Source organism: Miniopterus natalensis, chromosome 17, assembly GCF_054644295.1.
Source record: "Miniopterus natalensis isolate mMinNat1 chromosome 17, mMinNat1.hap1, whole genome shotgun sequence".
Lineage (NCBI taxonomy): Eukaryota > Metazoa > Chordata > Mammalia > Chiroptera > Miniopteridae > Miniopterus > Miniopterus natalensis.
In genome coordinates this window covers 34,221,364-34,248,911 of record NC_142097.1, presented here as the reverse complement: position 1 = coordinate 34,248,911, position 27,548 = coordinate 34,221,364, and the positions used below count along the sequence as shown (strand labels likewise).

At 59.4% G+C, this 27,548-nt stretch overlaps 1 protein-coding gene across 1 annotated transcript; it reads right to left on the bottom strand.

The window, feature by feature from the left end:
- Positions 1-16,931: 16,931 nt before the first annotated feature.
- TBX2 (T-box transcription factor 2) lies at positions 16,932-26,040 on the bottom strand. The gene is made up of 7 exons (XM_087826255.1): positions 25,569-26,040; positions 24,213-24,480; positions 23,104-23,250; positions 21,842-21,918; positions 21,583-21,746; positions 20,523-21,151; positions 16,932-18,346 (listed from the first exon to the last, which is right to left on the bottom strand). The coding sequence occupies exons 1-7, from the start codon at positions 25,961-25,963 to the stop codon at positions 17,897-17,899; spliced, it is 2,130 nt and encodes a 709-aa protein (XP_087682381.1). The 5' UTR covers positions 25,964-26,040; the 3' UTR covers positions 16,932-17,896.
- Between the last annotated feature and the right edge of the window lie 1,508 nt (positions 26,041-27,548).

The following is a 27,548-nucleotide window of genomic DNA, read 5'->3' as shown; positions in this document are numbered from 1 at the left end:
AATATACACAATGTAGAGAAGAAATCGTTAACTATGAAAGAATTATAAATTTTTTTTTTTTTTTATATCTTTATTGATTTCAGAGAGAGGAAAGGAGAGGGAGAGAGAGAGACAGAAACATCAATGATGAGAGAGTCATTGATCGAGCCCGCAACCCGGGCATGTGCCCTGACCGGGAATCGAACCCGATCGCCTGGATCCTAGGTCGACGCTCAGCCGCTGAGCCATGCCCGGCCGGGCAGAATTAGAAATTTTAAAGTAGATTTAAAACATCTTGAAAAGATGGATACAAACGCTTAAAGATATCTAAAGGCTGCAAACCCACTTCCTAAGGAACTAAAAATATGAAGACTTTCCAAACATCAGCTGCCGGTGGAAGTGTTCATCACTTCACAACTGCCTGGAGCCCCCTGCAGCACCTGCCTCCCCCAGCCTCCCTCAGGCACCAGCCTGGCCCGCTTTGGACCCCTGCACACCCACGGCTGCCCCTGAGCCTGAGGGCTGCAGGCGGAAGCAGGACCCCCGAAGGGAGGCTCCACCGGCCCCCCGCATCTGGCCGCCGCTCCCCAGCCCTCCTCCCGGACGCTCCAGTCTCGGCGGGCTGAGCGCACCCATGGGCCACACCCCGCTACCTGCACCCACGGTTGGCGCTTGGTGAGTGGCTGCTGCCTGACCTTTGTGCCTTCCAAAGCCCTGTCACATCCTTCATGTCCCCTGGCCCTCCCAGCAGCCCTGTGAGGAAGGAAGGACAGGAACGGTGCCCCCCCCCCCCCCCCCCGCGCCCTCTCAGCCTGGGGAGCGTGTTCGCTAGTTCACCAGGCGAGCTCGAGTTCTCGGGCCAGCGGATAGAGACACGGGCGCATCAGAGGGCTTACATGTGGGGTCCAAGCTGCAGAATCGCTTAATAAAACCTTTATCCTTCTGCAAGGTGGTGGGATCGGGGGAGGCAGAGCTGTTTTTTGGGTTTTCCCAGGATGAACAGCCAGGTCAGGAGCTTCTGAAGGAGCAGAGTGTTAACTAGACGGAGAGACCATCTGGGAATGGAGGGGAGAAGCTGATGGATTCTCCTTGGCCAGAGGCAGGTACACGGACGAGTGACCCTTCACACTCCCTTCCAGTTCCAAGTCCTCTGATGAGCTTTGGGCAGCGATTCCCACCGAGGCCTGCGATGGACACCCGGTCAAGCGCTTTCTCTGCACTTACCTGATGTGAATTTTACCGGGGGCATTTGTGAAAAGCAGAGATTCCTCAGCCCTTTGGGTGATTCTGACTGGGCAGGTCAGAGACCAGCGCAGATGGTTTTAGTATTTGTAACAAGCACCTCAGGCGAGTTTGGAAACACTGAGGAGGCAGATTCAGATTCTCTGCCCTGGGCACGCTTTTCACCCTGGCTCCTGGCTCCTGGCTCCGAGCGCTTGGCAAGTTCTGTTAGGATCCGGGCCTCCTGAGCCCGCAGCCTGCATGACCCACCTCCCGGGGCCAACCAGATGCCTGCACGGGGCTGGCCTTCGATACATACCTGTGGACCAAATAAATTCCCAAGTAGACCGCTTCACATGCAGGACACATATCCTGTTTTTATTAAAGTGGAGGATGCAGTATTTAGGGTCCAGAGTTTTACAGAATTTTCTTTTTCATTAACTTTATTGAGATCTAATGTACATGCAATAAATCACACCCATTTAAAGTATTAATTGGATGAGTTCTGACAAATGTAAACAGTGGTGTAACCACAACCACCATCAAGATACAGAATATTTCCATCCTGCCCAGGAGTCCTCTCCTGTCCCTTTTCAGTCAACCCTCCGTCTACCCCAGCCCCAGCCAACTTCTGGTTCTTTCTGTCGCTACAGATTGCTTTGCACTCTCTAGAGTCACATGGAAATGTGTCAGTACAGTGTGTAGTCTATGTGCCTGGCTTCCTTCATTCGACATAGTAATTTGCAATTCATCCATTTCGGTGGGTAGCCCAGTACTTTTTATTGCTGAGTAGTATTCTGTTGTATGGATGTTACCACAATTTGTATATTCAGTCGCCTGTCCATGGGCATTTCGATCATTTCCAGATTTGGTTATTGCAAATGAGGCCTCTGTAAACATTTGCAGACAAGTCTTTGTGTGGACATATATTTTAGTTTCTCAGGGAATTGTCTAGGACTGGGATAGAGGTGGCCAGGAGTGGAGACATCCATAAAACTCCTCCCTCATCTAAGTCAATAAACATTTATTAGTCAATGATGTGCCAAGCCCGCACTGCAGGCTCGGAAGCCCAGGCAAGCGGGCTCTCTCGACCTTTACGGTGTGGTCAGCGCGGTGGCAGGAATGCCCATGCGGAGTGGCCGGCCCAGCCAGAAGGCCAAGCGCCTCTCACACCTTCGACCACATTCCACCTCAAAGGCTCCATTCGGAATGCAAGTGTGAGGGAAAGTTTTTAAGGGCTCAGAGGGAAACACTTTTGAACTAAATTATCATATCCTTCCCCCCCTACTTAACACCAAGGTAAATTTCCCTGAGAGATGGGAGTTTCCACCGGGAGGAGACCCTTCCCACTGGGACAGACCCTTCCAAGGGAGAGCGAGCTTGGGCAGGGCCTGTGGGCGATCAGAAGGCAAGGTGTACAGTAGTTCACCCATATCCGCAGTTTTGCTTTCCATGGTTTCACTTACCCACAGTCAACCACAGTCTGAAAATAGTCAATGGAAAATTCCAGAAATAAACAATTCATAAATTTTAAATTGCGTACCATTCTGAGAATCATGATGAAACCCCTCAGGGTCCCACTCCACGCCCTTGTCAACACTTGGTTTGCTTTTACCAAAATTCTAGCTGTCCTAGTGGGTGTGAAGTGGTATCTAACTGTGGTTTTAATGTGCTAATAATATTGAACATATATTCATGTGCTTATTGTTTATTTATACATCCTCTTTGGGAAAATGTCTATACAAGGTCCTTTGCCCAGTTTTCAGTTGGGTTGTTTGTCTCTCTCTTGTTGAGTTGTAGGGGTTCCTTATATATTCTGGACATTAAACCCTTATCTGATATGTGATTTGCAGATTTTTTCTGTTGGTTGTTTTTCACTCCCTTAATAGTGTCTTTCGATACACAAAAGTATTTAATTTTCTGAAGTCTAATTTATCTATTTTTTCTTTGGTCTCTTGTGCTTTCAATGCCATGTTTAAGAAAACATTGACAAATTCAAGGTCATGAAGATTTTCCCCTCTGATTTCATCTAAGCGTTTTATAGTTTTAGCTCTTAAATTTAGGTCTTTGCTCTATTTTGAGTTAATTTTTATATACAGTATAAGGTAAGAATCTAACTTCATTTTTTGATATGTGGATATCCAATTTTCCCAGCACCACTTGTTGAAAAGACTGTTCTTTCCCCACTGAATGGTCTTGGCACCTTTGTGGAAAATCAGTTAACCACAGATGTAAAGATTTATTTCGGGACTCTCAATCCTATTCCATTGGTCTATATGTCTATCCTAATGCCAATGCCACACTGTTTGGATTACTGTAGTTTTATAAGATGTTTCACAATTGTGAAAAGTGAGTCTTGTTCTTTTTAAAGATTATTTTGGCTATTTAAGTTTCCTTGAAATTCTGTATAAGTTTTAGGCTGGATTCTTACATTTTTGAAGATAACCCACTGACCCATCACTTTTGATTTTTAAAAAATTCAGCGTCGCATGTTGCAGTGGAGAGAGGTTCTAGCTAAACAGCAGACCTCAGAGGACCAATCTGAGCCAACAGTGCTTTGTGGCTGCCCATAAGCAAGTGATGCTGGGCTCTATTTAAACCAGTGCAGGAGAAGAGAGGCCCCCGTCTTCTGTGCTCTGCCTACTGAGGCCCATGTTTTTCTAGAGAGCTCTTGAGATCATAGATGCTATTTCCAGGGACAGAATACTATATACAGTGAATAAATCTCATTAGTGGGGAGCAGTTGAGGAACTTGGGGAGATGACTGGGTAGGGATAGAGGAAGGGGATGCATAATAACTTTTAAATATTTGGGTGGTCCCACCCTCACCCTTTCTCTCTCTTCTTCCACTTGCAAAGCAAAAGTTTTTCTCTAGAAGAATGAAGACAAATGATCAGGAGCCACACAAACTGCCCTGATTCTAACCATTGGTGCTGTTTGCTAACCATTAGACTAGTTCACACCTGGAACCAGCTGGCCCTTTGTGAAGTGCTGAGTTACCTGCCAGGGGCAGTGTTCAAACAGAGGCCAGGTGATGGACTACTGAGGCAGAACAGCAGCAGGAATCAAGGACCTGAGACTCTTCCAGTCATGGAGCAGGGCTTGTAAAACATCTTGTCTGAGAGTGTGGCCATGACCTCCTCCAGGGCATCCTCTCTGTGACAGCTGCTGCAAGGGAGCTGGAAATGACACGGCTGTCAACAGGAATCTGCTTCTTCAAGTGATGTTTCAGTATCACTCAAAAGGGAGGCAGGGTGATGTTCTGGGAAGAACTGACAGACATAGGTTTGAATCCCAGCTGTGTCTCTAGCTGTATGGCCCCAGCAAGTTAGCTAATCTCTCCAAACCCCGGTTTCCTAATCTGTAAAATGGGAAACCCCCACAGCTCTGTCCCATCCTCTTGCTTGCAGCATGTGGGCATGTGACCTGCCCCCGCCAATATCAGTTGCCCTTCCCCCACCCACTGAGTAGATCTGTGACCATCATAGGAACCAGTCCGTCTCCCCAAGTATTTGCTGTAGAAGAGCAGGCCTTTCTCTTCTCCTGGGGTTGAGGCCTGGGAAGGCCATCTGGGCCTCAGCTGCCTTGGGCATCTTTCCTGCTGTCTGGGGAGAATGTGCCCGAGAGCCCAGCCAATACAGGGGGAGTCAGGCTGAGAGCTGGAGCTAATGAGACACAGCCCAGACCAATCTTACTCCCTGGGCCCAGCTATGGCTGAAGTCCACTCCTGCTTTCATCAATTATGTGAGCAATAAATTCCCTTTTTTGGCTTCAGCTAATTTGAGTTGGGCTCTGCCAGTAAAAACCAAAAGAGCCCTGACCAGTCTATCTTTCTGCAGGGCAGGGAGCGGATGAAAAGTGGTCAGAATGTGAAGTATCTGAACCTTAGAGCACATGAGAGACCAGCAAGCCGGGTTTCCCGCGTAGCCATGTGGACAACAGTGGAGGGTGGGGACAGACTGTCGTGCTGGTTGTGAGAAGTGAGCACGCGGTCCCGGCTGGGCCACCCTGAGTGCTCCCTGCACTGCTCTGAGCGGAGCAGCAGGGCAGGCTCCCTTTCCCCTGGGCCACTGCTGGGTTTCTGTTACCCACAGCTGCCACCAGCAAGCTTCCTGTCCCATGAAGAGGGAATGACAGCTCACAAAGGCAGAGAGTGGAGAGCGGGGGACTTGTGTCCCCGGCCCCAGCTGCCCACACTGCCAAGCACCACAGGGTCCAATGAACTGCTCTTTTTCTTCAGTGTGACTGGGTTTCTGTCCCTGGCCTCTGAGGGATTCCTGACTAATGTGCCCAGAGGCCGGCTGAGGCAAGGCCAAAAAAGAGCCACAGGGACAGGGTTGCTGTGCAGCCGGGACAGTCTGCCCCTCATTCCTGGTGTGGGAAAGACCCATCCGTTCCTGCCAAGCAGCTCTCACAGCCAGTGTCTGGGACAGATGAGTCCTGCAGGGGGACGGACAGGACCAATGCAGGGCACCGATGCCACTCCAATGCCCTCTCCAGCTGCTTTCTTTCAAATCCTTTGACTAGACCCTTGCCTTGTCTATACACAGTGTCCTATCCAGTAGGTGGATCTGTTGTGATGAGCACTATATGGCCCCAGCAAGTTAGCTGATCTCTCCAAACCTCAGTTTCCTAATCTGTAAAATGGGAAAATTATACTGACTAGAGCTGATCATGGCTAACAAGCTTGCTTCTCCCACCTTCTGCCTTGTCCAGGGAGCTGGTTGGTGAGGGTGAGAGCATGAGTGGTCTGGGCTGAGACCCCCGACAGATTCGACAGGTGGAGAAGCACAGGTGGGGAGCCCTCTTGCCTCTGTGTGCCCCCCACAGCCCCTCCGCGTCTTCACTCACCTGTTAGTCACTCAACAAACGTGTGGGGCAGGAGCTCTGGGCCAGGCGCTGTGCCAGGAATCATGGCACCACAATGAACAAAGCAAAGCTCACATTCTAGTGACAGAGACAACAAGTGAAATAAGTAAAAAATACAAAGTGTGTCAGATGTTAGTAATTACAACAACCAGAGGAAGGAGGAAGATGGTGGACAAAGGTGTTACTATGTCACAAAGGATGGCCAACAGCGGCCTCTCCAAGGAAGTGCAGAGAGGAAGGGCATGCCTGGCATGTTCAAGAAATGGCAAGGGCCCAGCCGGTGTGGCTCAGTGGGTTGAGCGTCATCTGTGCACCAAAAGGTCGCCGGTTCGATTCCTGGTCGGGGCACATGTCTCTTCAGGTGAGAATTCTCACTCAGACCCCTCCTGCTTCTGGGGAAAGACGGATGAGCTCTGGGGAGAAAGGGGCACCGTTAGAAGGAACAAGCCCAAGCTCTGTCTTCTGCCTCCCTGGCCTTTTTCTCACTTGTGGAACCTGCGCTGGGCTCTCTGAACCTCAGTTTTCCTTCCTGTCAATGGGGGAGGAGGGACAGCTACCCCTCAGCTTTGGCCCAGGGCCTGATGGAGCAGAGGAGGCAGTGCCTTTGTGTGATGGGGAGGGGATTCTGAGCCTCTGACCTGACACCCTGGGACCCAGGCCAGAGTCCCACCCCCAGTGCTGATGGAAGCTGCAGAGTGGCACCGGGAGGAGGGGACACAGTAAGTCAAATGGGCCTTACCCAGCCTGGCCCGGAGGGAGCCCTGTGAAGGTCAGTGTCCACCAGTGAGATGGGGAAGATTTGGAAAACAGGGCCCAGAAAGACAGGTGCCCCGGGAGCCCTGAGCACCAGGTCGGTGTGCAGGACCAGCGTGAGGTCCTGAGGAGGAGCCACACGCATGCCACACGCCAGCCTGAAGCGCCTGCTCAGCCAGGAGCAGGGCGCAGCCTCGGTGTGAGGAAAGGCAAGTCCAGCATGCAGCTCGGCTCTTCTCAGGAGTATGGCACTGTGGGGGGTCCGTGGGAGGGAAACTGGGGACCCTGTGGGAGGCATTGTGTGGGGGCACTGCAGGGAGCAGAGATGCATCAAACTTAGCCCCTCCTGGGCCCTCCAGGGCAGAGAGAGCACGGCTGTTTGAGGTAAAATACACTGGCTCCTTAAAGCTCATGGCAGCCCGGGCGGGGGCGGGGGCGGGGGGGGCTCCTTCCCACTCACAGGCGAGGGAACCAGCTCTGGTCCGAGAGGCGGAGCCATGTGCCCAAGGTGGGCCAGCTGAGCGGCATCAGAGCCATTCGGAAGCCAGGTACGGGCCCGCAACCCAAAGTCTTTCAACTCTGGCCCCTGGAAAACGGAGCCAGGCAAAGAATTAAAAACTGGCCCAGCAGGGCACACAGGGAGCCGCCCGAACTCCCAGCTCCGTCTCAGGGTTTGGCTCCACTGTTTACCCCCAAGGTGGCAGCTGAGGAGGTGGGGCATGGGGGTGGTTCCATGACCCCCAGAGAGAGGCCGGATTAGTCCCGGACCCTGCCCCCACCGCAGGCCAGACAGGCTGCAGGCGTTGGGTTTGGGGCCCCCGGGAGGCCCTCTAAGGAGTCAGTTCCTCTCCTCCCCAGGCCTCCCAGCCACCTCTACCCCCTGGGCCTGCCCTCCTCTCAGAGCTGCTGGCCCTGAGCAGAGCTCACAGCTTTTCCTGAGCTAGGGCTGGCGCCCCACTTCCCCATGCAACCCAAACCCCCTGCCCCCGGCCTCTGACCTGGCCTCCCATCGTTCCAAGCTCCCTCTCCATGATGCCTTCCTCGTCTTCAGGCAACGTCCCCGCGGGCGCATGAAGCGCCTGCTCTGTGCCAGGAGCTGAACTCAGCCAAGAGTCTGACCCAGGAGCGGGAGCCAGCAGAGAGGGACACATGGGGACTGCGGGGGCCCAGGACTGGAGGGAGGAAGAGCCAGGTAAGGCATGATGATGGAGGACTTTTGACACACACCTTAGAGAACAACGAGGCGTTTCGGGAGACAGGAGGAGGCGCAGCGGGCATTCCGAGCAGAAGGAACGAGGGTTTTCCCTGTCTTGCAGGATGAACAGCCCAAAGCGTCCTTGGGGACCTGCCGTGTTCCAACCCGGCTTGTCTGTGGGCACCCTGAGAGGGGACAGGGCCAGGCTTCCTCGGGACCCCACAGAGCCCTGAGAGCGAGGGGCTTTGCGGGAGTGTTGGATGGGACAAGTGGAGACTCTCCCACACTGAGGTCCTCCTCCTGGGTCAGCCTGTCCTGCTGAGTGCGAGTGGTCAGGACACTGCGCACTACTCTTCGTGGCAATCAGGGTGGCCACGTTTCACCTCCTTGCTCTTTGTGGAATAAAGAGACACGAGTCTGTTTTAAAGATGAGGACACTTGAGGCTCAAGGGTCAAAACCACAGAGCTAGAGATGCAGCTGGGATCTGAACTCAGGTCTCTGGCTGCACAGTCACAGCTCCTATTCACCGCCCTCAGTGTTCTTGTCTGGCAGTAGGACCTAGTCGTAAATTAGGATGGAGGCACAGAGAGCAAGCCTGGGGCCCCCAGAGGTGGCAGCCAGGCAGGCTGGGAACCCCCAGACCTGAAACAGGCCTGAGGCAGGAGGGTCCGGGCCTCCAGAGGAAGCCAAAGCCCAGACTCCGGGGCTAAACAACTCCACATCCCCACCTAGTGGCCAGAGGGAGTCACTGCCGCAGCTCACAGGCGACACTGATCCAGGTCACCTGCAAGCCCCAGCCGGCAGGAAAGCCTCCTCCCTGGGCCAGGGCTCCTCGGAAGAGAGAGGAGGCCCCATCAGTGGGCCTCCACTGGCGTTCATTGCCCTCAGGATTTCTCTGCAGCGATCCAGTCGCCTGTGGGAGCTCTGTTCTCAGCTGCAGACATCCCAACGCCCAGGCCCCTTGGGTCAGCCCCTAGCCTAAACCTCCATGCCTAGGCCAGGTTCCCCAGGCTCAGGGACTTGGCAGCGTGTCATCCCAGATGGCAGGATCCCATTGGCCTGCACTGGCCTCCAGGGCAGGAGGGGCCACCCAGCTCTGGTGGGTTCAACCGGGGCTGCTGCCCAGGGTGGAGGAGAATTTGCCAGCTGGCCCCCAGGCCCCTATCCTTAGGCTCCTCTAGGCTCCTCCAAATGGAGGGGCAGGAAAGCAGCCTTTACTGAGCCAGGAACCCTTATAAACAGCATCTCATTGAATCTTCAAATAACCCCACGAGCTAGGTACACTAGTACCTCCATCTTGAAGAAGCCATGGGGAAGGGTAAAGTAATTGCCTAAGTCACACACTCATTGAATATTAACTACAAACGACATGATCTGCGATAGACACGGGCACCTCCCTCAGGAGGGAAACAGCTGAAGGGAGCTTCCCAGAGACGCGCCCGGTGGGCTGAGCTCAGAAGGAAGCGGACAGGAAGCGATTCCAGGCGGTGGGAAGGGGTGCGAGCTAGAGGCCCAGGGCGAGGTCAGCAAGATGGACCTAAACTCCTGGGCTGGCGGGTGCACAGTGGGTGGGGAGGAGGCAGGACTCCTGCAGGCCCCGCAGCCAGGCGAAGGAGGGTGGCCTGGGCTCCAAGAGCGCGGGAAGCCTTGGAAGGCAGCAAACGGCAGCAAGAGCCCTACCTCACCCATGTTTCAGGGAGGGCTTAGCTGGCGGGAAAGGTCGGTGGGCAGATGTGCTGGGAGGTTCCCAATGGTCCTAGGTGGAGGGGCCCCCCCCGGAGTTGGGGGCAGGGGCAAGGTTGTTGCTCAGGCAGGGCTCAGTGGCAGCAAAGGCTGAGGCCAGAGGACAACAGAGCCCAGAGACTCACCCGGCGTCCCTGCAGATCAGGGTTTGAGGGTTTGAAGGCCTGGTTGTCCGGGGCCCTTAGTCCATTTGGGCTGCTAGGACAAAATTCCACAGACTGGGAAACTTATGAACAACAGGCATTTATTTCTCACAGTTCTGGAGGCTGGAAGTCCGAGCTCAGGGTGACAGCAGGGTGAGGCCCCTCTTCCTTCCAGATCATAGATGCCTCTTGGTGTCCTCACGTGGTAGAAAGGAGAAAGGATCTCTTTATAACAACAAAATCCCATTCAAACGGGCTCTGTCCTTGAGACCTAAGCACCTCCTGAAGGTTCCATCTCCTAATACCATCACCTTGGGAGTTAGGCTTCAATATGAATTTTCAGGGGACACAAACATTCAGACCTCAGCAACCTGGAGGCTTCTCCTACAGAGGCAGGTCCTCAAGCAAGATATCTGCCCTCCATGGCCCTCAGTTCCCCAGGAGAGAGAGGAAGCCCCAGTGGTAGGGACTATGTCCTTGGCCCTCAGGGGTTCTCTGCAGCTGGCTCCAAGTGGACTTGGGAGCAGGGCCTCTGGTCCAGGGCCTAGGATAGCATATTGTGCAGGGACTGGGTGTGGGTCCTGCTTCTGGAGGTAGGAATTCATTCATTCACTCATTCATTCAGCCAGTGCTTTTTGCACTCCTGCCATGTGTTAAGCAGTTTTAGGTCTGGGCACCGAGCAATAAGCAAAACAGACACCAGACTACCTTGAGGGAGCCAACAATCTCCTAGGAGACAGGCCTTAAACAAATATACCTCCTCCCAGAGGAGAGGTGGCAATGCAGAGGAGTGGGGTGGGAAAGGGCGTGGCCCTAGCAAACTTGGGACAGTATGTGTCTGCCTGCATTTGTGTGTCTTAGTGTTTCTCTGTATTGTGTGTGTGTCTGTGTTTGCATGTGGTTAATGAGTGCCTCTATATAAGGGGTGGTCCACATATGTATATATCTGTGTGTCTTTGTGGGGGGGGGTGTTAATGTGCTATGTGTAAGTCTCCATGTGTGTGCTTGTATGTCTCTGGGTGAATCTGTATGTGGGGGTCTGTGTGTAAGTGGTAGGGTGACCTTCTGGGAGACTTGTTCAGAACTACACGGTTTCTCAGAATGTGAGATATCAATACTAAAACCAGAACTGCTGTGGCACACTGGGACAGTCGTGGAAGGCCAGAGCTGGAAGGGTGGACGGTACCTCTGAGAGGGGAGTAAGACCCAAAGTTGGGGCAGGGTCTTAGTCCAGGGCTAAATACATCCAGTCCCACAAGAGCCTGTCACAGGGGGCTGGGCCAAATGCCCAGTGGACAAAGAAGCCCCAGGCCGTAAAGCAGGAGCTCTAAGGGGTCCAGGAAAGAGCACAGGCTTGGCGTCAGCCTGACCTTGGTGTGACCATCATCTGCTTCTTAGCAACTATGTCCTTGGGCAGGTCTGAGCCTTGGTTTTCTCCTCTGCAAAATGGGGATAATCATATCCACTGCCCAGTGCTGAGAATTAAGTAAGAAAATGTATGCCCAGTGTTAAGCACACATTTGGGGTTCCACAGCTCCGCTGGTGAGGCTGAGGAGAAGGCGCCGTGGGGCCAGAGGATATATTCTCTTTGGGATGGAAATCATTAACAAGGAGAGCAAACATGATCTGTGCCTGAGCTAAGCGCTTGCCATGTGACATCTCAGGCAACCCTTCCACACCCGTGCTATTGTTTTACACAGGAGAAGCCCTTGGCAGGCCTTGCGGGGCTGACCAGACTTGAGGCCACCCTGCCCTGTCTCCCAGACTCAGGCTGGGTCAGGCTGCTTCTCCCATGGACCCGCCTCCTGGCCCTGCCAGAAGGGCACCCGCCCACCCCTTTGCCCTTTCCCAGCCGGGAGGCTGACTCTCACCCATCATCACTTCATCAGCTAACATTTGGCAGGGCCGGGCCCATGGGATTGTGAAAGAGCCCTTCCTTTATTTACTGGGTGGCCTGGGGCGCTTCACTTCCGTTCTCTGAACTTCATTGCCGTGTCTGTGAAGGGGGGTTCGTAATCCACACCTTGCCAGGGAGGGTTCAGTGAGACCCCATATGTGAAAGTGCTTTCAACACACAAAGCCTTCCACACAGGTAGGGAATTAGCCCATTGGGTGCCCCCCAGGCCTGGGGCACCCTTAAATATGGGGCCTGCATGTCCCCCATCAGTATTCCCTTCTCTCTTTAGGAAGAAGTCTCAGTCAGGCAACAGGCTGTGGTGCTGGCCGCCTGTCACCCTCCTGTGCCTCTCCTGCAGCTTGCTGGGGGTGAGGGGGGTGAATAAACATCCCACCAGGAGCGGAGGCAGCAGAGTCAGCCAGGTCCCTAAGGGTTTTAGGACCTGGAGTGTGATTTTCTAATTGTGAATTCATCCTGGCCTGTTCCCCAAGAATCTCAGTGACAACAGCCTCGGTCTGTGGATGACTCTGCCAACCCCCAGGCTTAGTTTCTCAAACGTTAAATGAAAGTAGAGTCCCTGCCTCTTACCTGAAGAAGCTGAGGCTGGGGATCACTGGGCACCGGACCAAGGTCGACTGGTCAATCACAGATCAATCTGATTTTAGTCCAAACCATTTATTTTCAGGAGGAGGATTCTGGGGTCCAGAGAAGAAAGTCCCATTGTCCCGGGTCGCATAGCCAGAGCTAGAACTTGACGTGTCCCTGTCCCCCGTGCTTCGGCAGGCGGTGGATGTGTAGATAACCACTGCATTACCAAAGGTTTTGTCCTACCCTGCGTCCTACATGGGAGGGGAAAGCGTTGGAAGCCTAGGGTGGGAAGACACCCCGCTGGGTCCACACAGCAAAGCTGGGGACTGCGCTGCCGTGGAAATGATGGGAGCTGGTGCGGACTGTGTGCCTTTAGTTCATAATTAAGGAGATGATCTCCAAGAAGGCCAGAGCTCACCTGGGAACCTTAGCCGTCCGCTGGAATCAGGCTTCCAAACCCCACCCCCAACCAAACTGGTGCTGGGCCACCAGCCTCACACCCCCAGCACCGCCTTCAAGCCTGACCCAGACCTTGGTGTCCTTTAACCCAAGGGAGGGATTCTCAGGCTGACCCTATGATCTCCCTTTTCCACCTCCTCCCACTGAAACAGCGCAGATCCCAAGCCCCCCCCCCCCCCCAAGGCCCGAGGGCAGGTGAGCGGAGCCAAGGGCTCGCCCCAGGGGCGCCCATCCTGCACGACCCTGAGCTCAATCTTGAAGACCAGGGTGGGGGAGGTGAAGAGCTAGAGAAAGGAGCCTAGTTGGACCTCCCACCCTCCCATCCCTGCACCCCTGCACCCCTGCACCCCTGAGCCGGCGCCTCAGGCCAAAGCAGTTCTCTGGCGAATCCAAGCCCCATCGCCCGCTCCTGAGAAGCCAGGAAGGCCAGGGTTGGGCGGCCTCCTGCCCTGAACGGACCCGAGGACCCCAAGCCCAGCAGGCACACAGAAAACGGCCGGGCAGGGCGTTGGCACCGCAGGGCAGCGCCAGGAGAAGGGAAGGCGCCGCCACCCTGCGCCTCGGGCGCCCTGGTGCACGTGTCCGCAGCCCCATTCCCCTCGGCGGAGCGCCTCCGTCCCTCGGCCGCCTGTGCGGTCCCTGGGCCTGGACCTACGTCAGCCTGTGGGTTTGTCCCGGTGCCCGTCTGGCCGTGGGTCTCTCCGGCCACCTCTGGCTCTCTCCCTGGGCGGGCTGTCCGGCCGCCGGCCGCCCCTGGCCTGGAGCGCCACCTCGTGGGCGCGTGAGGAATTGCCGTTGCCCGCAGTCAGGGCCGCTGCTGGCCGAGCTGCGGAGGGTCCCAAGGAGGGGGCAGGGAAAGAGGGGCTGCCGCAGGCTGCGGGAACTCGGTGCTGGGGCGGGGGGAGGGGCGGGGCGAGCGGATCTACACCTCCAGAGAGCCCAAAAGGAGCTCCAGGAGCAAATCCGAGTCCCAGGCGCGGTTGGGCAGAGACGTCAATGCATTTAGTGAGGGGTGGCCAGGCCGCATTCCCAGAGGGCACCCACAGCTCAGGGTCCTTTCCCTTTGCCCCCTTCCCCGGGCGCTCACAGGTCTCCCCTCTGCTGCCCAGTCCCTGGAGCACGGAGTGTTTGGCCACTCGCTGGACCTCGGCTGCCCTACTGGTGCTCCAAACTTTGGAGCCGAAGACCGCAAAGGAGGGAATGGAGTGGGACTGGGTTTCCCAAAGTGGGGGGCGGAAGGCAGGCTCACAGTTTAAACCTCGGTCACAGGGAGACGGTGTCTCTTGAACCGTCGTAGGGCAGGGAGATTGGGGGTTGGGAGGGGGAGGGGGACGGGCTCTAGCTGGGGCTTTCACCTGTGGGTGTCCTGGGTGTCACCAAGCTAAATGCGCCCCTCTGGATCCAAGGGGTGCCCTGTGTGGGCGTTCGTGTTACGCTGGGGAGGTGGGCCCCAGTGCTGCGCTCTTCCGTAGGGCAGGGCCACGCGGCTAACACTCAAGGTCTCTCCCCCCAGCATTGGTCTGGGAGGTGGGGAATGGGGGAGGGAGGGATGGTTTGAGGGCTCGAGACACTCGGATTAACCGAAGGGGAAATGAGGTCCCCCAGGTCTCGGAATCCTGGCTGCCTAGCCACTAGGGGTCCCACAGAGCCCACACCTCCAGTCTCCAAACTCCCTCTTGACTCGGTCGCAATCCCCCATCTACATGCACAATCCCCTCAGACCGCACAGCCCCAGGCACAGAGCCCCAGTGGGACGCAGCAAGTCACCAACAAGCCTCAGCGGCCCCTCAGTCCCCGTCACCCCTAAACATGCCCTCCGCACAGGTCCGCACGCTGGCGATGCTGCCGTCTAGGGCCCCCGGTGCCAGGCCCTGAAGGGTTAAGGAGGCCTTGGGGCAGGGGAGCTGCGGGATGCCCGGAGCTGGGGCTAACTGAACAAAGGGGGCTGAAAGGACTGGGGCTTAATTGGGCCAGGGGGCCGCCTGGCCTTTGTCTGGGACCAGCTCCCGCCGCCAGCCCGGTTCCCGCAGCCGGGACCCAGTAGAGCAGGGCGGGAGGCGGGGAGGAAAGCAAGGACGAGTCTACACCGCACTCGGGGCGCGGGGCCTCCAGTATCACTTCAGCCGACCCAGACCCTCCCGCAGCGCCCCGCCCCGACTGAGCGGCGACCCTCCGGCGTTGGGTCCCCACTGCGCCCGCGGCCCCGCCCGCGGCTCCAGTCGGGTGCTGCCCCCTGGTGTCAGCGGCGCGCTTCGCAGGCTGCTGTGGACGCGCCGCCTCCTTCCAGACGCACCGACGGCCAGAAACCGAAGGAGCGGACGCACTCCTCCTCTTTGAATCTTACAGGCGTTTCCAGCCCAAAGCCCCCTTGAGCAAGTGCGCTATCGACGAAGGGTTCTATCTGGGCTGGGAAAGGGGTCTCTCCGCCGCGCCCCGTCTTGGGCAGCCCCTTCGCTGCTCTGCCCGCCTGAAGCCCGGAGGGAGGCAGGGAAGCGGGAGCCCGCCGTCTAGGGGCCGGGACAGTCTCCTTCGCCCTCCCGCTCGTTCACCAGCCCAGACCACAGCCAAGTGGAGCGTGGCCAGGGGCCAGCTCCCTCCCGGGAAGAGACCACCAGTTCTCCTTCCTTGCAAATGTGTAGGCTCAGGAAGGTGTCCTGGGAGCTCGGAGGCCAGGACACTGTCAATTCCACCTCCACCTTCACCCTTTCTCCACCAGAATCACCGTCCCCTGGCGTCCCTGGTGAGTCGAAGGCCAGTGCCTGCCACCCTGTCCAAAGTGCAGAGGTGGACAGCCTGCCCGGCAGGGCGTCACGGATCCCTAAGGCTTAAAGAGAGAACTGGGACTCACAGATAGAGACCAGACTGAGGGGTGCCTGGGGGAGGGGTTTGGGGGCTGGATGGGAATGGTGAAGGGATTGAGAAGTACAGGTTTGTGGTCACAAAGCAGTCACGGGGAGGTAGGGCACAGCACAGGGAAGTGATACAGTCAATAATATCTTAACTGTGCGTGGTGCAGGTGGGTACTTGAAGTATCCGGGAACCACTTTGTAAAGTATGACTCACCACTACACTGTACACCTGAAACTAATACAAAATAATATCGAATGTAAAAAAAATATATATATATAAATAAAGTCACAACCAGAGAAAAAAAGGAGAACTGGGACGGAGGTGGAGGGGTCAGTAAGGGGGAGACCTAGGGGTGGGCGGAGGAAGTGGCCGACTGCCCACCTCCCACCCTTCCTGCTAGCGCTGGGGCTGCAGACGCTGTTGGCGGGGAGAAGGGGGGAGGGTGCCCCCGCCCAGCTCTCAGGACGAGGGCCGGGCGCAGTTGTCTTTGCAGGAGCGGGTCTGGGGAAGGGCGGGCCTAAGGGCGGCTGATACAGTGGGACTCCCGGAGACTCCCCAGCCAAGCCCATTATTATATAGGGGGAAACTGAGGCAGGAAAGGGCTAGCCTACCACCCACACTCCCACACCTCCGAGAGAGATTCAGATGAGTTACAAGGAAGAACTTTCGGGCTAAACTTTGCCACTCTAGTCAACAGCCCCGACACGGAGAGGGTGTTTCTTTTTGAGACTCAGGAGGCACAGAGATGGAAGAGTTCTAGGGTCTGCCGTACTGGGGAAGCCAGGCCCAACCCCTCCTTGGAGGGGAGAGAGGGATCACCCACCTTACCAGCCCCCCCCCCCCCCAGAGGCGCTAAAAGGGGACGCGTTTCCACTAGGGTGCCCCAGCAAGGGAGCCGGGAGCCCACGGAGCGGCTGGAGCGGCGGACGGAGGTGAGTGGCCAGCAGAGGGAGCCCGGGCCCCGGCCTGGGGCGCAGCACGCGCTGGGAGCGCGGGGGGCTCGGGGGCTCGACGCCGCCTGGCGCCTACTCGCCGGCCCTGGCCCGCGACGGCGCCGCCCGGCCTCGCAGCTCCGCCCGCCGCCCGGCCTCGCAGCTCCGCCCGCCGCCCCGGGGTGCAGCTGCCGCCGAGCCCTGGGTCCCCGCCTCGGGTCCCTCCTAGTGCGCCTGCTGCGCCCCAGCCCCGCGCGGCCCACAGAGCGCACAGCGCCGGTCACTTCGCATCGTAGCGTTTTATTGTTTTCTCTCATTTTTTGTTTTTGTTTTTGTTTTTCTTTTGTCGTTTCGTCTCGCTCCGGAGCGAAAAGTGAAAACCTGAGGTGGAGCCAGCGGGCCAGGCGAGCAGAGCCCGGGCGGAGGGGCCGAGGGGCTGGGCGGGGGTGGGGGTGGGAGCTCATCCAGGGGCGGGCCTTCTGCAGCCGAGGACGCCCCCCTCAGCCCTGTACAATATAGATGCTCAGGTGAAATGGAAGAAAAATTAAATGCTATGAGTTAATCTCTAAATATTATGTACACAGCAATGTACACCTTTGAATAAATTAATACCAATTTGCATATTCTGGGAATCTTAAAGCTTATTTACACAAATTACCATTTATTTTATAAATATCTTTTTTTTTTTTTCTTCCCTGGGAATCAAGGCAGAAGTGCCACTCCCTCCGCTGACCCAGGGGTGGAAGGGGCGCCTGCCTCTTGGGGACAGGGCTGGGGGGACTGAAAGAACAGGTCCCTCCCGGCTCAAGTCTACACTGACTTGTCTTCATGGACCCCAGCACCCCTCACCCCAGATTCTCATACGGTCCAGGCAGGAGGCCAGGGCCTCTGGGGCTCCCCTCCAAAGCTCCCACCTCTAACCCCTGCACCTTCTGGCTCCTGAAGAGACCGCTGGGCGGGAGATGAGGTCTCCCCACAGCACCGGAGGACCTGGACGATGCCACCTTGACACGAGCAAATCTGGACCGAGTCCAGTGGCCCCAAAGCGACTGTGATCCCGGGAGCGGGGTTCCGTGTGAGGTTCAGGGCAGTGTCCCAGGCCCCCCACCCCACCCCCGCTGGCTGGTCAGGACTCTATTCCGGCTGCTGCAGCCCGCTTTTGCTCCTTTATTTAAATAAATACCCATTCTGTGCTGTACAGGTCCCAAGCAGCAGGCGCAGGCAGCCCGGAGGCCAGCGTGGCGGCGGCGCGGCTGGGCAGCCCCCTCACTTGGGCGACTCCCTGCCGGGGGAGAGGGCTCGCTGGCTCTCCAGCCCACTCACCAGTCTCTGGATGCTCTGCAGTTCGCTGGCCGCCTCTTTGGCCGAGCCGCTGGGCGACAGGGCCCCGCGGGGAGGGGCCCCCACTTTCCGGAGCGCCAGCTCGGGCAGCGGGCTGGGCTCCCGGCTGCCGCCGCCCGCAGCCTTGGAGGCCTCGGCCAGCCCGGCGGCGAGCAGGCCGGCGCCGGGCGGCACGGCCACCGGGATCTGGTAGGGGCTGAAGCGCAGCCGCGGCCGGGCGCCGCCCAGGAACGGGCTCCGGGACAGCGAGCCGGCGGCCGCGGCGGCCGCAGCCGCAGCGCTGGAGGCCGGCAGGGCGGAGGCGGCGGCCGCGGCGGCCGCCATGTAGGTGTAGGGATAGGGGAAGAGGCCTCCAAAAGTGGGCATCGGGATTCCCTGGAAGGAACAGAACGACGCAGGGGTTAGGCATCCTGCCTGGGGTGTTCGGGGTGAGCTGGGGGGGGGGGTGCTGCAAGGAGGACTCCCTGCCCTGGGGTTTCAGGAACAGAGGCCAGAGCTCAGGTAACTACCGCCCCAGGCAGCAGCCAGGCACGAGGCAGTAATGCTATGGCCGACCCAGTTACAAGGGGCGCTCACTTCAGGCTGCCGCAAAGGCCTGGCACCGCCGAGCTCTGTGCCAGCGGGAGTAAGGGGAGGGACATTCCAGGTGGCTAAAGTAGCACAGGCCAAGGCCTAGAGGGAGGACGCGGCCGGCGTGGGGCCAGGTGGCAAGCAGGCAGCTCGGCTGCCTTTGGAAGTCCTGCTCACCTGGAACAGCGGCCTCCCCGGCCCTTCTACCTGCAGGTGCCCCAAAGGGCCGAGGCAGCCCAGGCAGGGAGGAGCTCTGTAAAACTTCCCCGCCTGCCCACCTGCTCAGAGGTCTCTGCCTGGGCCAGGAGAAGGGCGCAGATGCCAGTCAGTTTATAAACTGGCCTGAATATTCTATAAAGAACTCCTGGCGGCACCTCGGTGGCAGCTGAGGAAGGAATGCAGTCTTTGCCTGTGCAGAGCACAGTAGCCAGGAAACCTTGGATAAACACCGCCTGAGTCCGTGAGGCCCGACTTTTGGATTATCTGACCTTTGAAATAATGGCTCACTCCCCAGAGTAAGTGGGTATGGGGAGGAGGGCAGGGAGCTGACTGTGCGGGGCTTCTAGGGAGACGCAGGCCTGGCTCAGGCAGGAAGAAAAAAAGTAGCTTAGTCAGAAATGAAAAAATATCCTTCCTAGAAGGTCAAGGCCTACTGGGCATTCAGATCTGGAATCCCAAGTTGGGAGGAGGGAGGTTGGCATCAGATCTCCCCATTTGGCTCTGCCGGATGGCCAGGGGTGGGCTACCCTGGCTTGGGTAGTTAACCACTAGAAGTGTAGCAAGTGATGCCTCCTGAGTGCTGGGTACTCTCACCCTGGCCTTGCACCTGTTGACCAGGCTGTGTCTAGAAGCCGTCACTTCCCCATGACCTCTACGGTGCCCATGATGGTCACCAGAATTTGTCTGGGGAGGAGGCACTCACATACATACAGAACCAAGGGTTCAGTTTCCACCTCCAGGCCCTGAACTCCATTTTCCAGAAGCTTCCTTGCCAGCTCAGAGCCCTAGGTATGTGATGTTAGTGCCTCGAACACTCACTCCACACCGCCCCTCCCTGAGCTCTGTTTAAAACCTATTTAAACAGAATCTCTTCTCCCCACTTTAAAAATATTTGCTTCTGAACCCAAGGAGCCTTCTCAGACCTGAACTCCTATTTTCCTTCCCGTAAGATACGATCTCAAGGGTTCAATTTGCCAGAAACCTCAGAGGGAAGAAAATGAATGAAGAGAATCCACATCTTTCCACAGGGACTATTCCACCCAAGCAACCAAAGAGGCCGCTCTCCTCACCCGATCTCCTTATTTTGCTGCTGGCCACGGTTTAATAAACTTTCCCCTGGGAGCTCAGAGTTTCAACCTGGGCCTGGGGAACTGAGCTCCTTTTCCCTGAGATGCGTGGCTGGGGGAGTCAGGAGGCCCGAGGTGGGGGAAGGAACAGCCCTGTCCTTTGTCAGGTCAGAGGACTTCCTGGAGGGCCTGAAAAAGACACCTGGACGTGGGTCATTTTGGTGGTCAGTTGCCCAGAAAATATTGCAAAATGTCCTACTGTCTTTGTCCAGCCACCCTGGCCTTTCAGGGACTGACAGTGAGCCAAGGGTTTTTGTTCCCAAGAAAAACGTCCTGAGGCCAGGAAAGTGGAGTTCACAAAAGCCAGGGGCAGCCCCAGTCTGTCAGAGCAGGAAGAACCTAATGGGTGCCTCATTCTATTACGCGGTTATTGGGAAGAAAACGGCCCAGAGAGGGGAAGGGACTTGCCCAAGGTCACACAGGATTCAGGAGCGCCCTGGCCAGACTCCGGACCTACAGTGTTACTATCCCTGCGCCTAGGTGGCCTAGAGAGCGCACACCAGGCCCTCCCAGGCCCCAGGACCGAGTCCTTGCCCGCTACAATCTCAGCACCTGCGGCCCCCTTCAGCTCCCCGCCCCCCCTTGCTCCCCCCCCCCCCCCCCCCGTCGGGACGCCGCCAGGCCGCAGGCCTTACCTGAGATGCCAGCATGTGCTGGGAGAGGTGGAACGGGAAGGGTGCGGCGCTGCTCGCCGCACTGACCGCGGGTCCCAGCCCGCCTGCGTCCAGCCCGGCGGTGGCCCCCGGCCCGCCGCCGCCAGTGCCGCCGCCTGCCACCGAGGCGAGCAGGTGGCCCATGCCCATGGCGGAGAAGGCTCCGGGGCCCATGGCGAACTGTCCCGGGTGCAGGAAGAGCGGCTGGCCGGCCCCCAGCGGCCCGAAAAACTGCTGCCCGTGCAGATGGCCGGAGAGAGCCAGTCCCGGGAGGTGGCCGGCGCCCAGGGGGGACGCACCGTCCGTCTGTACCACCAGCGGCGCCAGGCTGGGCTCCTTGCCCTCACCCGCCTCCTTGCGCCCCTCGTCCTTGCGCCGGGCGTCGGCGCGCTCCTTCTCCAGGCTCCGCGGCCCGAGCGGGCCGTCCCCGCCGCCCTCCGCCGGCTCCCTGCTGGTCTCCGGGCTGCGCCGCTCCCGGGCGCGCTCAGGCTCCGTCAGGCGAGGGGGGCTGCCGTCCGGGGCCGGGCTGCGGCCCAGCGCGGGGCGCGCGCGCTCCTCGCCCAGCCGCTCGGGCTCGGGGTCGCTGTCCGCGGCGAACGCCTTCTCCTCGGCTGCGGGGGGAGGGCGCGGGGTTACAGGGCCCGGGGAGAGGCGGGCGCGAGGGCTCCCCGGGCTCCCGGGGCCTGGGAAGGCCTGCCGTCGGGAGGGCGAGTCCAAGGCTCCTGGGTCCTCGTCGGGCGAGGGGCAGCGGCAGGTCGCCCAACCCGAGACCCCTTATATCCAGCGGGAGAAACCGAGCCCAGCAGCTTCCTTTGCTGCGGGAGGCACACAGCGCCGGGGGCCTAGCTCCGAGTCCAGCGGATCCTCTGGCCACGAGGGGCCGTTACGGGGCGTCCAGGCGGGCAGCCCCATCCCGACGCCCTGCTGCCGCTTCCCCGGCCTTAGGGTTAACCTGACGTTAACCTGGCGGACAGCAAAGGGCCCGCGCCCCGAGGAGACCCTCCCCCCTCCCCCACCTCCGGTCCGACCGCCTGACGCTCACCTCTCGTGCGGTGAAGGCGGAGGGGGCTCGGCGCTGCCCCCGGGGACGGTGGCGGTTCCCGTGCCGCGGGAGGGTCGCAAGACGAGGCGTCCGACTCGGCGCCGTCGCGCTCGGGCTTGCAGTGCTCCTCGTACAGGCGCAGAGAGGGCAGCGTCAGCTGCTTCCTGGGGATGAACCGAGGGAGCGGGTCGGCGGCGCTCGCCCACCCCACATCCTGCCCTCCAGGCGCCCGCCGCGGGACAGGCCGGCCACCCCTCACCTTTTCTCCCTCCTGCCGTTCCCCGTGTCCCTGAAGCCCTTGGCAAACGGATTGTTGTCGATCTTCAGCTGCGTGATCTGCGGGGACCGAGGGAGCGGCGCCAGGTCAGGATGCGGCGCTTCCAAGCCTGGCCTGGGGCATCCCGAGGTCAGCGGCTGCCAGCCCAGAGGAGAGCCCGGGAGTGTCCAGTTGGTACCCTCCCGCCGGGGATGGGCAGCTCTGAGCCCAAATGCGAGGTGAGGCTGGCGGGGCGGGCCTCTAGGAAAGCGACAGGGTCTCTCCTCCGAAGTATTCGAGGCAAAATCGCTCCACTTGCACACACAGGCCCAAAGCTGTGCGCACAGAGTGGAAGTCTGTCCGAGCACGCACACAGGCCCAGGCGCGCACACAGGCCCGGCAGGCACCTGAGCGGGCGCACAGAGACCGAACAACAACAAAGGTCCGTGGACACATAAAGACGGGTCCCACTCACGGCCCGCACACACCAGCACACACGCAAAACAAGCGCCTACAGAGCAAACGAATAAACGTGCCTCCGCGCGTATCTAGGGCGCCCCAAAGGGTGCGCGCGTACGGGAGATGCATCGGTTCACAAAGACAGACAGAACGCCCCTCGGGACACTCAAACATTCTCGTTCACCCGAGAGCGGTGCACGCGGGCACCGACCTAACGGGCGTGGTGCTCTGCCCCTTTAGAGAGAAGGGGTAGAAAGGCAGAAAGCAGGAAAAGCCCTTTGGCTTGAAGGAAACGTCTCTAAGCACCTCCCCAAGAGGTCTGGGGCCCTGGCCCGGCCCAAAGGCTTTGGGGCTCGGCGTCACCTGTCCCGACCTCTGGCTCCCCTAGGAGAGTGAAAACTAGGCCCCAGGTTCTTAGCGTGGGGTTCCTAGCCTAGGGAGAGCCTGGGCACATTGCCTTGGGCACACTCTCTGCATTTAAATTCCCATCCCTGAGCCAAGAAATAAACGAATGAAATGTAAAATTGTCAGTGCTGCCCCGAGTCTCTGCTAATTGCTAAGTAAACATCCCCACCTCAACCAGCGCCCAGCTGTTGCACACCCCAGGGAGCGTGTGTGTACGTGTCGTGGACTTGGGAGGGAGCCTGGGGGGTTTCGGTGGGTGCTGCGCTTACAGATGAAAGACTTGTGCTGGGAGCGGGGTGGGTGCGGGGGGTGGGGTGCCCGCGGATGTGAGTGGGGTATGGGAGCCCGCACGCTGCGGGGGCGTCGGCGCAGGGCCTGGGCCCGCCGCCCACGCCCCGCACCTTGTCGTTCTGGTAAGCAGTGACGGCGATGAAGTCGGTCTCGGGGAACACGTAGGTGCGGAAGGTGCTGTAGGGCAGCTTCAGGATGTCGTTGGCTCTCACGATGTGGAAGCGGGGTTGGTACTTGTGCATGGAGTTCAGGATGGTCTGCGGGGAGGGCGCAGGTCAGCCGGCAGCCCTCGGCCTTTGGCCCGGGCATTTCTAATCTCTGGGGACCCTACCTCTTTCAATTTCTGCCTCTCACATGGTTCTGCTTTCCCTGCTCCCTCCCCCGCCTCCTTTGCTATTTTCTCCTGTCTTTTCTGCTTTTTTTCCTCGTTTATAATTTATTTTATTTTCTCTTTCAATTTTCTTCAGTTTTTCTCTTTCTCTATTTAAAAAATATTTACCCCAGTTGAAAACAGAAATAAAACTAAATAGAAACCCTCCACAACTCCACTCTTAACCTCTCTTCCTGGGCGTATTGCTAAGCCCTAGTAAACCCACGGAGAGAAGACTGGGAACTCTGGGGCTCACCGGCTGCCCTAACTATGAATAGGCAGTCCCTTTTGCCCATGAACTGCCCCATCCCATTCCCTGGGGCCCTGGCTGGGGCCCTGGCTAGGGCAGAAGCCGAGAGAACCCCCAACTCTCTCCTTCCGGTCGGCATCTGCCTGTGGGAGGAGGGAAGGGAGTCTCACAGAGGGTATGGGGAGCTGATTTAATTTTCAAATCTCCTAGTTTGGGGAGAAAAATGGGAACACCGGTCTTGGGGAAGGGTGAGAATAAGCTGAGGTCATGGGCAGGTCTTCCAAGCTCAACGTCTAAAGACCGGTGGCTGCACAGCGGAGTCCCAGGCGCACCTGCATCCCACTGGTCACCAGGAAGGGCTTTTCCAAGGCCTGACCCAAGCCGAGACTGTTAGCAGCTTGGAACTACCCGGCCGTTCCCCCGCTTACAGAGCAGAGCCCTCTGGGCCCAGGCCCAGCCGGCATAAACCACTGGGCAGTGACCTGGGCAGGGCACCAGCGGGCCCCTCTGGGAAATGCCCCTGGTTCACTCTTCAGCCCTGGGCTGCCGTGCTAGGTGCGGTCTCCGGCCCCCCATCCCCAAGCCTGTCCCACACTCACAAAGCCATGTTTGTCGGAGATGTTGTTAGTCAGCTTCAGCTTGTGAAAGGCCACAGGCTTGGCCATCCACTGCTCTCCGGTGGCCGGGCTGTCCGGGTGGATGTACATGCGTTTGGGCATCTCCGGGTCGGCCTTACCGGCCACCATCCAGCGAGAATTATGGAATTTATACCGGCAGTCATCGGCGGCCACAATGTCCATCAGCAGGATGTACTTGGCCTTCTTGTCCAGACCGCTGACTCGCACCTTGAATGGAGGAAACATCCGCCTGCGAGGAAGGGAAAGGGGAAGACTCGTGGGGCCCAGCTCTGTCCCTGGACTCTCTCCCCAGATGCACACCACTGCCTGGAGCCTCCCCGCCGGGGTTTCCCTGGGGCTGCTGTCCTGCCCCCTTACTGCTGCCTGGGAGACTCCCACCTGTGGTGGTTACTCCTGGAAAATCCCATTTCTGCTGCCCAGACCCTCCTACTGTAAGACTTGCCATGGCCCTACGCTCAGATCTGGTGACCCTCTTTCACCCTCATCTGAGAGGAAATGTCCAGGAAAGAAACCCAGACCCTCTGAAAATACAACTGCTTCTCTTGAATCTCCCTGAAATTCGTTCAGGAGGTACACCCACTGGGACGGAAGCGCCCGGAAACAAACTCAGAGGATGTTTGTTTGGGGGACTGGGTTACAGCGCCCAACAAGGACCCTGACCCTGAAGGTCCAGGGAAGCGGGCGAGCCTGAGGCCTGGACTGTCCGCGGCCGGGTGGAAGGGCGGAGGGACGGGGCTGTGGTTTCCTCCCGGCTTCAAGGCCTGGAGGAGTGTGCGCCCGGGGAGCCGCGCGCTCCTGGGCCGGACCAGGCTCCCCGCGGGGTCAGGGCCGCGGCTGGGCCCGCTCCACGCTCGCTGTCGGGAGCGGAGGGGTCGGCGGGGACCCGCGGGCCGGCCCGGGTCTCCCGGGGTGCGGGTCCCATTCTGGGGTCCAGAGTCAGAGGAAAGTCCGGGAGACGCTGGATCTCCCCGGGGCTCCAAGCCGGACTGGGAGGCGAGGGGCAAGGCCGCGGGGCCGGGAAGTTGTAGCGGAGCCCGAGACCCGCCGGGGCCGCGCGCGGGGCCTCCTCGGCTCCGGGACTCGGGACGGTCGGAACTACTCCGGAGGAGCACGTTTTCGTTCTACTTCATTTGGGAGGTTTTGATGTTTCAGGTTCTTAAAATATCGCTCGGTGCCAAACGAGAAAAGTCTCTGGGCGGCCTGTGGGAGCTAAGCGGCACCGGGCCGGAGCCGGGAGCACCGAGCGGAGGCTCGGCGCCGGCCGGTGCTGTCGGGTCCCCCGCCCGCCCGCGCGCTCCGGCCAGCGGGCCGCCCTACCTCCCGGACTTGGTGATGACCATCTCGGTGCCCAGCTTGTGGAACTGGTCCCACAGCTCTTTGGCTTCCAGCGTCACCTTGGGGTCGTCCTCCACCTCGTCCTCGGGCTCCAGGCTCTTAAGCGAGCGCAGATGCGCGGCGGGCGGGTGCGGGCCGAGTGCCGAGACGTGCAGCCCCGCCTCGGCCGCTGCCGCCGCGGCCGCCGCCGCCGCCGCCGCCCCCGCCAGGCCCGGGTCGGGCAGCGGCTTGGCCAGCGCGCCGGGCGGCAGGGCGAGCGCGGGGAAGAAGGAAGGCTGCGCCGCCGCCAGGAAGGCGGACATGGGGAAGTCGGCCGGCCGTGGCGCGTGGAACGGATGGTAAGCCATGGCGCTGGCCGCCAGCGCCGGCTCTCTCATCGGGACATCCGGCCCAGGCGCCTGGGGGCCGGGGCCGGGGGCGCGGGGCTCGGACCCCCGGCCCGGGCGGCGGCGCGCGAGTTGGAAGGGCGACCCGGGTGGCGAGCGCGGCGGCGGCTCCTCCCGCTCCCCGTCCGGCGCACGGCGAGGGGCGCGGGGCTCTGAGCGCGGGGGTGGCGGGGGCTCTGCGCGGGGCTGGGCTGGGCTGGCCCGCTCCGGCGCCGGTGACCACGCGCGACTGGTTAGATCTTGTCGTGATCTCTGGAAAACTGTGACTATCTCACATGTCCTGCCCTGCTCGGATCCCCTGCGCTAACGAGCCAGGCCCCCCTTGATTGCTGATTTTACGCTTTTTGGACCAATTGTGGGTCTCCGGGGGCGGGGTTTTGACAGCTCAGGCCAAGCTCCGGCCGGGAGGGGGGGCCGGGGAGAAGGTGTCGGAAGCCTCAGCAGTAAGAAAACATGTCAACAGAATAAAATATTAACCAATGACGGGCCAGCGGGCCCCGAGACCCCTCCCCCTGCCCCGGCCCCCACCTCGCGCACGGGCTGGAGGCTGCCTGCGCCGGGACTGGGAAGCCCGGCCGGCCGACCCGGCCCGCCGAGCTGGGCCCGAGGCGGGGGCGCCGGGGTCTCAGCGCCCTGAGGACGGACCCCCGGCCGCACGCCGGCCCCAAGTGCAAAGCATTGACACGGCCCCGAGAGGAGAGGGGGCGCCCTCCTCCTGCGCCCGGCAGCCTGGACGCTTTGGCCCGTGCCCCGGCTTGGCCTCCGACCCCGCTCCCGGCCGAGGCGCCGCCCGGGGGCTCAGGAGGCTGCGGGTGCTGGAAAGAGAGGCCGGTGGGCGGGAGAATCGGGAGGCGCGGGCGGCGGAGGTCGCGGAGCGGAACCCAGGTGGCGGGAGCTGGTGAGTGGAGCGGTGGCAGAGCCTTGGTGGGGCCGGCGTGGGCGGGAGCGTGACGCGCGGCCTTGCGTCGGGAAACGCTGGGACCCCCGAGCCCGCGCCGCGCGTTGCAGGAAGACTCGGGAGGAACCCGGAGTTCTGGGCAAGCCGCGAACTCAGCAGGTCTGCGTCCTGACCCAGCTCTGGGCCCTCCGAGGGCCAGGAGATTTGGTTCTCGGGGCCAGGAAGGGAGCGCACCTTTCGCCCAGTATAAGGCGGCAGCGCGCGCGGGCCAGTCCCGGCCCCCAGATTCTTGACCAGCAACCCAACTAATTTTCGTCGCATCCGGTACCAGAGGCACAAGTCTCCCTCATCCTAAACACGGGCATCCTCCACCCGCTCTCTGCCACTTTCCTCGAGTTTCCAGCTCCCCAGCCAGCAGTGCTGAGTAGTGGGGGTCGGAATGCCTGTGCGCACCTGTGGTTGAGCGCTCCCCTCCCCGTGGCTGAACGCACTCTTCCTATGCAGGTTTCCAGTGTTCCCCCACCCCCGGGTGGGGTGTGTGTGTGTGTGTGTGTGTGTGTGTGTGTGTGTGTGTGAGAGACGCCCAGTCCTGGCGGCGCCCTCCGTGCGCAGCGGGAGCGACAACTTCAGGCGTGCTCCTAGGGAGGGAAGCGGCCACACACCTGCCTTGAATTCGCC